Genomic DNA, 13,531 nt, shown 5'->3' on the forward strand with positions numbered 1-13,531 from the left:
GCTTTCCTGTTTCAAAACGTGGTATTTTTCTACACAGAAAGTTCTCAAACATAAACTAGACATAAAGTAAAATTTCACAGAGTTGGATACTTCCTTTGTGACCCCCTCCATCAAATCATTAGGTGTACATGAAGTAAGCTGAAGAAATTCCTTCTGCCCTATAGTGACTCCATCATCCTTAGAGCCACACAAACTCTTTGAGTACTTTGAGAGCTTACTTCCTCCTACAACTAAGGTATTGCCAAATCTTGTCATTTCTCTTTACAAAATATCACAGGTATCCATTTTATCAAGGATGTCACCCCAATCCAAGGAAAAAAAATTAGGTCTGAACAACGTTAATAGCTTCTTTTTAGCATTTCAGCTTCTAGTCTCTTTCCCCTGTGGTCTATTCTATACTATATTATCAGATTATTCTTGCTAAAAAACTGACTTCATCTGATCTCATTTTCCCCTCATCTGCTAAAGCAAATAATTCCTTCAACTAATATATACCAAGAAATTACTTTGGCTACACGTTCTTCTCAGAGAGCAAACAGTAGAACTATGAACATAATGCCAACAGTTTTCATGGGCTTTTCATGCTCTCCTAACATTCCAGCCAGTGTTTCATCAATGCCCACATAGCCTAATTTCCCAAAATATGTTCCAAGTGGTGCTCTTCCTTCATAAGCAAAAGTGTGCTCAGTTGGAATAATTTTGGAAATTGACAATGCATCCTTTGAGAGTTCAAAGAAACCTTGCAGTAAACAAATCTTTTAAATCAATGTTTCCAAACCTCAATGTCTTTTTTATTTATTTCTTCTTTTGGCTTAACCTCTCTGAACATTCTGTGGAAGTAGTTTGAAAACTCTTTTGTCCATAGCAGAAAATCAATATCCCACAATCTGGTGTTCACCATATCCCATGACTCCACTGCATCCATCCAGTACTTACTTGCTAAAACAAATCCTTTGCTTCAGATAGGCTGGTATCCTCATGGTCTTCTATGCCCGCCAACTTTATCTTTAGGTTTAGCCAGTTTTCTCCAACTTAACTTAGTTTCTTCTCCTCTCAACTGACTGAATCCTTATAACTCTCCCTTTATGATCTAGTCAACTCTGCCTCGATGCTGTAGCTCACACAAAATCTTTTAAGTCTAGTATAAGCTCCTTAAGTGTTGTATTCATGTCTATTAATTCAACAAATTTTATCAAACATTTACTTAGGACATAAAAATTAATTAAGCATGGTCCATGGCCTCAAAGAGTTCGCAAATCCTTTTAACTTAATTTAGTGTATAACCCTATTAAAATATTCTACTATTAGAAAAGAGTTCTATGACTTCTTCTCCAAACTAGATTATAATTTAAAAAGAAAAGATTTTATTTATTTATTTGACAGAAAGAGAGAGAGAAAGAGTACAAGCAGGGAGAGTGGCAGAGAGAGAAGCAGGCTCCCCATGGAGCAGGGAGCCCGACATGAGGCTTGATTCCAGGACCCTGGGATCATGAACTGAGCTGAAGGCAGATGCTTAACCTACTGAGCCACTGAGTCTAGGCACCTCTAGATTATAAATTCTTAAAGGACTGGGTCTTCTCTTGAATTGTCTTGGAGGCAGCATACAGCAGTGACTGTATGACAAAGAGTATGAATTTTGCCACTCCTATGGTTATTATTGTCCAGATCTTACAGAATAGCCCTCCATGCTCACACAATACAACTTCAAAAGCTAAGTAAAGTCTATTTTTACCAATCTTTTTGAAAGCACTAGAGATCTATCAACATGGCAACAGCCTGAAAAGTCATGATCAACAAGAGAATATGTGCTTGACATTCACCTCTACTTTTTCCTTCAGGGGATTTGCTGAGTCATACACAGCACTGAGCAGTTTTGGCAGTCTCAAATGATTAGGAAGACCAAAGTTAATGTTGAAAGCATACCATGAAGGAAGAATCCTGGTAAACACGCAGAATTTCAGATGGGACACCTGTAAGGCTGCAACCTAGGAGTAAACACCAGCCCAAAACAGGCTAGCTCCAAATAGACTGAACACTAACTTCAAAATAAATTCCTATTTTGGTTAAAATGACTTGATCCTAGCCTGACTGCCTGCCACAAGCAAAGGTAAATGTCTTCTGTTGGATGTTCACAAAATCTAGAGACTCAAATTTTCTCTAGAGTTTTTCACTAAAGAGTATCTGGCATGACATCAGGCATACCAAGAGAAAAGACCAAATGACTGAAGACTAAGAGAAAAAAAGACAATAGAAGCAGACCTAATATATCAATACATTGCAGGTATCAGATATAGACTTTAATATAACCATATCCAAGGAAAACCATACCTAGGACTATCATAGTCAAATGGCTGAAAACCAAATAGAGGCAGAAAAATCTACAATGCAACTAAAAAAGAGACACATTACCTTAAATGACCAACAACATGACTGACTTACTCCTCAATTGAAAGAACAGAAGCCAGAGACAGTGGGATAGCCCCAAAGAGCTTTAAAATGCCTATTTCCAATATCTTAATCCAGTGAAAACATCTTCAAAAATAAAAGCAAATGAATACCATTTCAAAGTGTCATTCCACTGGCAACAGACTCATAATAGTGGAGAGCTCCAGACAAACAGAAAATGATCCCAGATGTAAACTAATAGATGTTAGAAGGAAGAAAGAGCAATGGAAAAAGTAAATATGTGGATGACTAAAGGAAGCTTATCTTTATAAAAGAGAAATATCAATACATGCTAGATTTTAAAATGTATGATAAATAAAATGTTTGAGAATAATAGCCAAGTTGTGAGGGGGGGAGGGTAGCAGTAAACATAATTTAAGGCCCAGGAAGTAATAAAACTACTAATATATATTATAAATTTAATAAATTAAGGAAGTATGTCATAATTTGGGGTAACCCTTATAAGGTTAGCCAGAGAATGTTTAACCAGAAAGCTAACAGAAAAGAAAATGGAATTATAATACACATTTAATTGATCCTAAAAAAAGTCAAGAAAATAGAGGAAAAGAAATCAAAGGAAAAGAAACAAACATTAATAAGCAAATATTTTCATTTACACTAAAGATAAACACACTAAATACTGCAATTAAAAGATTGTCAGATTGAAAAATAAAATGAAAAGAAAATACGAAATGTGTGTTACCTATAAGAAGCATTCCTTAAAGTTAAGGATATAGAAAGGCTGCAAATAAGATGGTAGGAAGAGGTATTTATCCTATATAAAAACCAATTATAAAGAAAATGTTTCTTGAGGCAGGAAAGTAGACTTTAATGAAAAGCACATGTCTGGAAATGAGGGATATTTCACTTTGATATGATCAGGAAGATATAGGTATTCTAAATCCATATGCAATTAACTAGATAGCATCAAATATAAAAACAAAATTGAAAAAAATAAAAGAATAAACTAATCCACAATTATTTGGAGAGATTTTAACACATCCCTTTAAGTAACTCACAGAACAAGTGGACAAAAATTAGTCAGAACATAGCTCTAAACAACTGACTATCAAACTTAATTTCTTGACCTCACTGATAGTCTACAAGATTACATTTGGGGCACCTGAGTGGCTCAGTCAATTAAGTGTCCAATTCCTGGTTTCAGCTCAGGTCATGATCTTAGGATATGAGACTAAGCCCAGCAGTGCGCTCCACACTGGGCATGGAGCCTGCTTTAATTTTTTTTTTTAATTTTTATTTATTTATGATAGTCACACACAGAGAGAGAGAGAGGCAGAGACACAGGCAGAGGGAGAAGCAGGCTCCATGCACCGGGAGCCCGATGTGGGATTCGATCCTGGGTCTCCAGGATCGCGCCCTGGGCCAAAGACAGGCGCTAAACCGCTGCGCCACCCAGGGATCCCTAGAGCCTGCTTTAGATTGTCTTTTTCCCTCTCCCTCTGTCCCTCCCTACCTCCCCCTCAAAAAGAAAAAGAAAAGATAAGATTATATTCAACAAATTCAGAATACACATTCTTTTCATGTACACAAAAACCTTCATGAATATTGGCCATATGGTGAGCCATAAAGCAAGTCTCAACAATACAAAGTATGTTATTTGAACAGTAGAATTAAGCTAGAAATCAATAATAAAAAATAATTTAAAAATTCTCAAGTGTTTAAGAATTGAGTAACAATTTTTGAGCAATACACTTACTTTTTTATTTTTTATTTTTATTTCTATGTTTTTTAGAAAGAGGAGAGAGTGAGCATGTGCATGAGCAGGGCAGTGGGAGGGATAAAGGCAGAGGGAAAAGGAGAGAGAGAATCTCAAGCAGGCTCCACACTCAGCGTGGAGCCCAATGCAGGGCTCAATCTCATGACCCTAAGATCATGACCCTCGTGAACCAAAAAGCAAGAGTCAGATGCTTAACCGACTGAGCTACCTAATGGTGCTTCAAGCAGTACATTTCTAAATAGCCCACTGATCAATGATTAAATAATAAGGAAAATCAAATTGTATTTTGAAATAAGTGATAAAAATGTAACATACTAAAACTTGTGAGGTGTACATAAATCATGCTATGAGAAAAACTTACAGTATTAAATAGATACACTGGAAAAGAGGAAAGGTAAAAGTGAATAACTCGACTGCTAGAAGAAGAAAAGCAGAGTGAGCTCAAAAAAGAGAGAAGGTAAACAATAAAATGGAAGCAGAAAAATAGTAAAACAGGAAAAAAAGTACAATGAAGAGAATCAACACAGCACAAAAAGTTTTTAGAAAGACACAAAACTGAGGAATTTATGGCAATACAAGGAGACAAAATACTTAACAATATTAAAAATCAGAAGGGAGACATCTCTATAGATATACCAATACAGAAAGAAATGAGTAGGCAGGGGCAGCCCAGGTGGCTCAGCGGTTTAGCACCGCCTTCGGCTCAGGACGTGATCCGGGGGACCCGGGGTCGAGTCCCACGTCGGGCTCCCTGCCTGGAGCCTGCTTCTCCCTCTGCCTGTGTCTCTGCCTCTCTCTCTGTCTCCCATGAATGAATGAATGAATGAATGAATGAATGAATGAATAAAAAAAATCTTTAAAAAAAAAAAGAAATGAGTGGGCAGTATAACCAACTCCTAAAATTTAGATGAAATTAAAAACTTCCTGGAAAAATACAACAAACCACATCTGACAAAAGAATAAAAAAGTGATTAGCCATTAGGAAAATTAAACAAAAAATATTCCATGCTCATGGATTGGCAATTTACACGTTTAATGTAATCCCTATCAAAATACCATGGACTTTCTTCAGAGAGTTAGAACAAATTATTTTAAGATTTGTGTGGAATCAGAAAAGACCCCGAATAGCCAGGGGAATTTTAAAAAAGAAAACCATAGCTGGGGGCATCACAATGCCAGATTTCAGGTTGGACTACAAAGCTGTGGTCATCAAGACAGTGTGGTACTGGGACAAAAACAGACACATAGATCAATGGAACAGAATAGAGAACCCAGAAGTGGACCCTGAACTTTATGGTCAACTAATATTCGATAAAGGAGGAAAGACTATCCATTGGAAGAAAGACAGTCTCTTCAATAAATGGTGCTGGGAAAATTGGACATCCACATGCAGAAGAATGAAACTAGACCACTCCCTTGCACCATACACAAAGATAAACTCAAAATGGAAAAGATGTAAATGTGAGACAAGATTCCATCAAAATCCTAGAGGAGAACACAGGCAACACCCTTTTTGAATTCGGCCACAGTAACTTCTTGCAAGATACATCCACGAAGGCAAAAGAAACAAAAGCAAAAATGAACTATTGTGACTTCATCAAGATAAGAAGCTTCTGCACAGCAAAGGATACAGTCAACAAAACTAAAAGACAACCTACAGAATGGGAGAAGATATTTGCAAATGACGTATCAGATAAAGGGCTACTTTCCAAGATCTATAAAGAACTTATCAAACTCAACAGCAAAGAAACAAACAATCGAATCATGAAATGGGCAAAAGACATGAAGAGAAATCTCACAGAGGAAGACATAGACATGGCCAACATGCACATGAGAAAATGCTCTGCATCACTTGCCATCAGGGAAATACAAATCAAAACCACAATGAGATACCACCTCACACCAGTGAGAATGGGGAAAATTAACAAGGCAGGAAACCACAAATGTTGGAGAGGATGCGGAGAAAAGGGAACCCTCCTGCACTGTTGGTGGGAATGTGAACTGGTGCAGCCACTCTGGAAAACTGTGTGGAGGTTCCTCAAAGAGTTCAAAATAGACCTGCCCTAGATCCAGCAATTACACTGTTGAGGATTTACCCCAAAGATTCACATGCAATGAAACGCCGGGACACCTGCACCCCGATGTTTCTAGCAGCAATGTCCACAAGAGCCAAACTGTGGAAGGAGTCTCAGTGTCCATCGAAAGATGAATGGATAAAGAAGATGTGGTTTATGTATACAATGGAATATTACTCAGCCATTAGAAACGACAAATACCCACCATTTGCTTCAACGTGGATGGAGCTGGAGGGTATTATGCTGAGTGAGTAAGTCAATCGGAGAAGGACAAACATTGTATGTTCTCATTATTATAAATAATAGTGAAAGGGAATATAAGGGAAGGGAGAAGAAATGTGTAGGAAATATCAGGAAGGGAGACAGAACATAAAGACTCCTAACTCTGGGAAACGAACTAGGGGTGGTGGAAGGGGAGGAGGGCGGGGGGTGGGGGTGAATGGGTGACGGGCACTGAGAGGGACACTTGACGGGATGAGCACTGGGTGTTATTCTGTATGTTGGTAAATTGAACACCAATAAAAAATAAATTTATTTTAAAAAAAGAAAAATTAAACAAAAAATAAACTATCTCACAAAAGGAATTCTAGACCCTACCATTAAGTTTTCCAGACACTTATGGAAAAAATATTAATCTTAAAAATCTTTTCCAGAAAAAAAAAAGAATTTCTCCCAACTTAGAGTATGACAATAGCCTGATAACAAAATCCACATCACAAGAAAGAAAAATTAATGTAATTAACCACATGAAAACAACAAAGGATAAAAAAAATAGCAAAATCTTATTGGATGCAGAAAAAGTATTTGATAAAATCAAACACCTATATGATTTCTAAATTTTAAAAAAGCTCTTAGCAAATTATAAATAGACTGGAATGGAATCTCATTAATCTGATAAAAGATTATGTATAGAATAAAACAAAAACAGAAATGGTAAAATACTGAGAGCTTCCCTTGAGGTATCAGAAATGGGATGTTTCAATTTGATCCTGAACGAAAAGTCTGAGCAAATGTAATAAGGTGAGAAAAAAAGAAAAAAATATCAAAGATGTAACAAAGGAAAAGAAGAAATAAACCTGCCATCCTTCCTAAACCTATCCTAAAGATATGCTGTGTAAGTGGTAAACTATCAAAATTAACAACTGATTTCAACAACTGGATATAAGTCTCCAAGCAAATTCAATTATATTCCTCTATCCCAGAATCAAAAAACTAAAAATGAATTTTTTTAAGTTATGTCACTTTAAAAAGATAACAAAACATCAACCATACAGAATTATATCAAACAGAAATGTGTAAGACCCCTACAAAGAGAAGTACAAAATATTAAGAGAAATGAGAGAAAGAGATGGAGGCATATACCACAGTTGTGGATGAGAAGACTAAAGTCTTTAATGATGTCAAATCTACTTAGATTAATTAGGTTCAATGAATCCCCAATCTACATTCTGAAAAAAAATTTTATGAAAATGAACAAGCTGGTTCTAAAATTCTTAGTCACAAAAAGGCCCAAGAATAGCCATCACAACAGTGAACCACAACAAAGTTGGAAGTCTTAAAGTAATAGATATCAGGAATTACTATACATCAAAATAATTAGAAGAATATACTCATGCCACAAGAATGAACTAAAAGACCTGTAGAACAGAGTAGAAAGTCCAAAAATCCACTTACATATACATAAATACTTAATTTAGGATGACGGTTGTACTACAGAGCTATGTGGAAAAACAGACATCAATGGAAAATACATACTTCTAAAATGGTTCACCCTTGTGCATTACCAAGGAAAAGATAACCAAAACCAAAACCAGATAGCACAGCATACATAGCAGAATGGCTAAAAAGAGAAAAACGGACAATGCCAAATGCTGCTGAGCATGTAGAGTAACTTAAAACTCATTAAGTTACTAGTGGGAGTATACATTTGTTCAACTACTTTGGAAAATTACACGGCAATCTAAATTAAATGTAAACTTAGATAAAATGTACTACCCAGCAATTCCATTCCTAGGTAGATAACCATCATAAATTATATATATATATAATATATTATATATATAATATATATGTAACATACTGTAGATAGATATAGATACAGATAAATAACTACAAAGAGAGAGAGACATACATGACAAATTGTTCATGGCAGCCTTACTCAAAATTGCTAAATACCAGGACACCTGGGTTCAGTTAAGTGTTTGTCTTTGGCTCAGATCATGATCTTAGGGTCCTGGGATCAAGCCCCACACTGGCCTTCTTGCTCAACTGAATGAATAATCTTTTAAAAAGTTGCTAAATTAAAAAAAATATATATATAAAAAGTTGCTAAATACCAAAATTAACCAAATGCCCAACAACAGAATTGATAAACTGTGGTATAACCACCCAATAACTACTACACAGCAATATTAATTAATAAATTAGTAATTATTAACAATAAATAATAAATTACTGCCACATACAATAACATAAGTGAATCTCGCTATATAAACCAAGCAAGCTAGGAACGCCTGGGTAGCCCTGTGGTTAAGCGTCTGCCTTCAGCCCAGGGCGTGATCCTGGAGACCCAGGATCGAGTCCCACATCAAGCTCCCTGCATGGAGCTCCCTGCCTGTGTCTCTGCCTCTCTTTCTGTGTCTCTCATGAATAAATAAATAAAATATTAAAATAAATAAATAGGGATCCCTGGGTGGCGCAGCGGTTTGGCGCCTGCCTTTGGCCCAGGGCGCGATCCTGGAGAGCCGGGATCGAATCCCATATCGGGCTCCCGGTGCATGGAGCCTGCTTCTCCCTCTGCCTGTGTCTCTGCCTCTCTCTCTCTCTCTCTCTCTCTCTCTCTGTGACTATCATAAATAAATAAAATTAAAGAAAAATAAAAATATTAAAAATAAAATAAAAAAAATAAATAAATAAAATAAATAAATAAACCAAGCAAGCTAGACTCTATATAGAGTACATACCCTATAAATCATTAAAATAAAATTCAAAAAAATTGGGGTGCCTGGGTGGCTCAGTCAGTTAAGCATCTGCCTTTGACTCAGGTCATGATCTTGGGGTCCTGGGATTGAGCCACTTGACCAGCTCCCTGCTCAGTGGGGAGCCTGCTTCTCCCTCTCCCTCTGTGCCTCCTCCCCACTCATGCATGCTGTCTCTCAAATAAATAAATAAAATCTTTTTAAAAATTCAAAAATAGGCAAAAAGTAATCTGTGATAATACTAGCACAGACACTGGCTACCTTTGAGGTAGATAATGGGTAGAGATTAGAAGGGAAAAAGAGAGACTGAGGTGCTGGGAATGATCGATTACCTAATCTGTTTGGTGGTTACATGGGCTTGTTCACTTTATGATTTACATACTTCAATGAAAAGTTAATTTAAAAAAATGTGTATATAGCTTTGGAGTCCGAAAATCCTAGGTTCAAATCTCAGCTCGGCCACATCCTTGCTGTACAACCCTGGCCAAGTCACTGAACCTTTCCGAATCTCAGGCTTCTCCCCTGTGAATTGAATAGAGCATGGTAATCATATCTACTTCACTGGAATATTATGCACATTAACTAAGGCGCCAATAAATACTTTACAAATGGCAGTAGTAGTAATTAGCGATGGTGGTTGTCATAGCATGTTTTGGGGGGTGGGTAGGAAGTTAGAGTGGAATGGGAAAAGTTCTAGAAACCAGGGAGAAACAAAGAGGCACTGCCAAGACACTGAGCCTCAGTTCCTCCAGCAGGGCTGGAACTCAAATCCCTGTCTATCGGCGGCAGCATCAGTGATCCTCCGGTAATCCTTTTATATCCTCCACTTATTTAATCAACATTCTTGGAAGCAGTATATTTCTGCCCTCTAAATTGCTTCAGGAAATTTAATTTGTCAAAGTCCACCAACAGTTCCTGTTATATAGGGTCCTCCATCTTCTTTCTCTGGTCCCGAAGATTAGAAGCCTGTGTTCTCACTATTTGCTTTTGTTGGGCAACAGCACATATCCTGCAAACCTTCTTTGCACAAGGCTCAGTGCAAAGCAGAGGCCAGTGGCCTCTGCCTTCTTTCTTATCCTCTCAAGGATTTCTTGTGAGCATAGAAGTTGAGGCATGCAACTTGTGTGGCATTTCATAGCTTAATTATATATACAAAAAGAAAGCCTACTGTAAAGCCTATTTGTCAAGGGCACAAGATCTGGAGCCAAGATGCCAGGGTTTGATTCCCAATTCTGCCCCTTATGAACTGGGGAACCCTGGGCAAGTAAGTCACTTAATCTCGAGTTTTCTCAGCTGTAAAATTACAATGAACACAGTCCAGGGGTTATGGAATTTCTATGACAATTTAATGAGTTCACAGTATAAACCTCTAAGAACAGCGCCCCGCATGTAAAATATATTACCTAAGGGATAGCTATTACTCATAAGTCAGCAAGTTCCCAGCAACTTAAAAACCTGTAAGTCAAAACAGCCCTAAAACCTATACTTAAGTCCTGTCTTGGTTTTATTGTGAGAGACTCCTCCACAATGGTGGTAAAACTCCTGACAATCCAGCCTCCCTGACTGTCTGGCCTCCAGGTGCTCAGAGAACCTGTGGCCCACTGACTTACCTGCAGGTCCACAAATGTGCCAGGCCACCCTGTCTCCTCGCCAGCCATTCCTCCTTCAAAACCCAGCTCGAGATCATCTTTCATGGAGCTTTTCATGATCCCACCAAACAAAGTATGCTCCCTCCTTCCTCTGTAGACCTACCTCTTTGAATATGAATCACACAAGACTGCCATACATGTTAGTTTCCCCAAAGAGACTGTGATCTCCAATGGGGTGACTATGTTTTCTTCATCTTCTTATGACCTAAACTCTACAAGTGCACCTGGCACACAGGAGGAACTGGACAAGATCAAGAATGCTAATGGACATGCAAATTCTTTCTCCTAGTTAAAAATTACGGGTTCAGAGACAAGAGTGGAGATGAGGAATGTCAGTTACTTGGTAAACTGAAAAAGCCACAGATAATAGTAAAATTAAAGTAAGCATCTCTTGATTTCCTTTTCCTCAAAAATTTTTGGGCAATAAACCAACAAGAAAAAAACCCTAATAAATGCACATTTATTTGAGAAACTAGATTGAGAAAGATGAGATCATTCCATGATAATCAGAAAATGAGCATGACTTTCTCCCATCAGCTCTCTCACCCTATTGCCCATGTAATTAAATACGGTTGTAATTTAATCATGTTTACTGTTACTTCACGCTCACGGCAAAGACTTCTCACTCCCCTTCTTAAATGTGTGCAGATGATCCTATTCCCATGAGCATCCAAGAACAGAGTTTAATAATGAAATGCTGAAAACAACCAACATTTACAAGGAAGTTAATCTGACACACTCAATGATATGCATAATCGTCATTGTGCTGCATGGTAATTAGGTAGAAATGGTAAATAGTTCCCTTAAAGGTCTGTAATGAGTATTGCTCTTAAATTGGCACACTGAACATTTCTGGAGTCAGCTGCAGGGAAGCCTTTTCCTATAATAAAATACTGGTTCCCAATAGTCATTGCACATTATGATCCTCTGGGGAGATTTTATAAATCCTGACGCCCAGGGTGCTCACCTCAAACCAATTTAATAAGACTCCCTGGCGGTTGAACCTCAAGCATCAGTATTTTTAAATACCCCAGGTGATTACAATGTGCACTCAAGGTGAAGAATTACAGCTGTAAACAAGAAAATGCAAGGGAGCTTGAAGTGCTCCTTTTCCTCTACTAAAGGCTCATGGAGCAATCAATGAATTACTATCAAGTAATTAATGATGATTGATTAATTAATAATAATTTAATTTTGTCACAGGACTTTTCCATGTCTCATTCTCCTCTGCAATATTACAAATAAACACAGAAATGAGAAAATCATTATTCTTCTCTCTCTCCTTCCAGGAAACTACATAGAACCTGAAATGCGTCCTAGCACACTGGGGCAATGCTGTCAAGTCAGCCCCAGGACTCTGGACTTTTAAAAAAAAATTGTGGTAAATTTACATTATACAAACTATACCATTTTAAGGGTATAGTGCAGTGGCATTAAGTATATTCTCTCTGTTTTGCAACTATCATCATCATTCGTCAAAGGAGCTTTTTTCATCTTCCCAAACTAAAACTCTGTACCCATTAAACAATAACTCCCATTCTCTGCTCTTGCCAGCCCCTGGCAACCTCTAATTCTGCTATATGTCTCTACAAAGTTGAAGACTCTCGGTTTGCCATATAAGTGGATTACTACAGTATTTGTCCCTTTATGTCCAACTTATTCACTTGGCATAATGTCCTCAAGGTTTGTTCAAGTTGCAGCATGAACAAGGAAGGAATTTCCTTCCTTTTTTGAGGCTGAATAATATCCCATTGTATGTATATACTGTATTTTGTTTACCCATTCATCCATCAGTAGACATTGGGTTGATTACACATTTTGGCCACTATAAATAGTTCACAACATGCTGCCATGGATACACATGTATGTGCCTCTGCACTTTTTATGTATTGCTTTACATATCCAGTATGGCTAACATTCTTAGCCAGGGAATCTCACAACAATAAAACGAAAGGGCCTGGCATAGTGTGTGGATTTCTTTTTTTTTTTTCTTTTTAATTATTTATTTATTTATTTATTTATGATAGTCACAGAGAGAGAGAGAGAGAGGCAGAGACACAGGCTGAGGAAGAAGCAGGCTCCATGCACCGGGAGCCTGATGTGGGATTCGATCCTGGGTCCCCAGGATCGCGCCCTGGGCCAAAGGCAGGCGCCAAACCGTTGCGCCACCCAGGGATCCCAGTGTGTGGATTTCTAAGATGGTCCCGTGATGTCCACCCCCTGGTATTAAGCTCTTATATAATCTCAACCCTCAAGTGAGATGGAATCTGTGATTTGCTCCTTGCCAACAGAATATGGCAACAGTGATGGGAGGGTCACCCCGTGTGTGTAATATACAATTTCATCTTAGTCAACTATAAAGAGATTCTCCAAATGGCCTTGAAGAAGTGAGCTGCCCTGTTGTGAAAGGACCTGGGAGCAAAAATATGGTTAGGAACTCTGGGAAGCCACTAGGAGCTGAGAACAGCCACTGAAGACAGCCAGCAAGAAAGTGGGGACCTCAGTCTTACAACCACAAGGAACTTAGTTCTGCCAACAATCACATGAGCTTGGAGAAGGCCTTCTTCCACTAGAAAGCTCTAGGAAGGGACACAGCCAGCTGATTCCGACTACTATCTTCTGAAGCCCTGAGCAGATGACCTAATC

The 13,531-nt window shown here is 37.9% G+C and overlaps 1 protein-coding gene across 4 annotated transcripts in view; it reads right to left on the minus strand.

The window, feature by feature from the left end:
- PRKG2 (protein kinase cGMP-dependent 2) overlaps positions 1 to 13,531 on the minus strand; it is a 102,486-nt gene that overhangs the window by 68,373 nt on the left and 20,582 nt on the right. Inside the window, exon 1 of one of the 4 annotated variants that reach the window (XM_041759736.1) lies at positions 10,989 to 11,072. The exons of 2 other annotated variants lie outside the window; for them this stretch is intronic. In XM_041759736.1, coding sequence (XP_041615670.1) covers positions 10,989 to 11,020 — 32 coding nt within the window. In that variant the 5' untranslated portion in view covers positions 11,021 to 11,072. One more of the 4 variants, XM_041759735.1, reaches the window with a different exon arrangement.

This window comes from Vulpes lagopus, chromosome 6 (assembly GCF_018345385.1).
Source record: "Vulpes lagopus strain Blue_001 chromosome 6, ASM1834538v1, whole genome shotgun sequence".
Taxonomy (NCBI): domain Eukaryota; kingdom Metazoa; phylum Chordata; class Mammalia; order Carnivora; family Canidae; genus Vulpes; species Vulpes lagopus.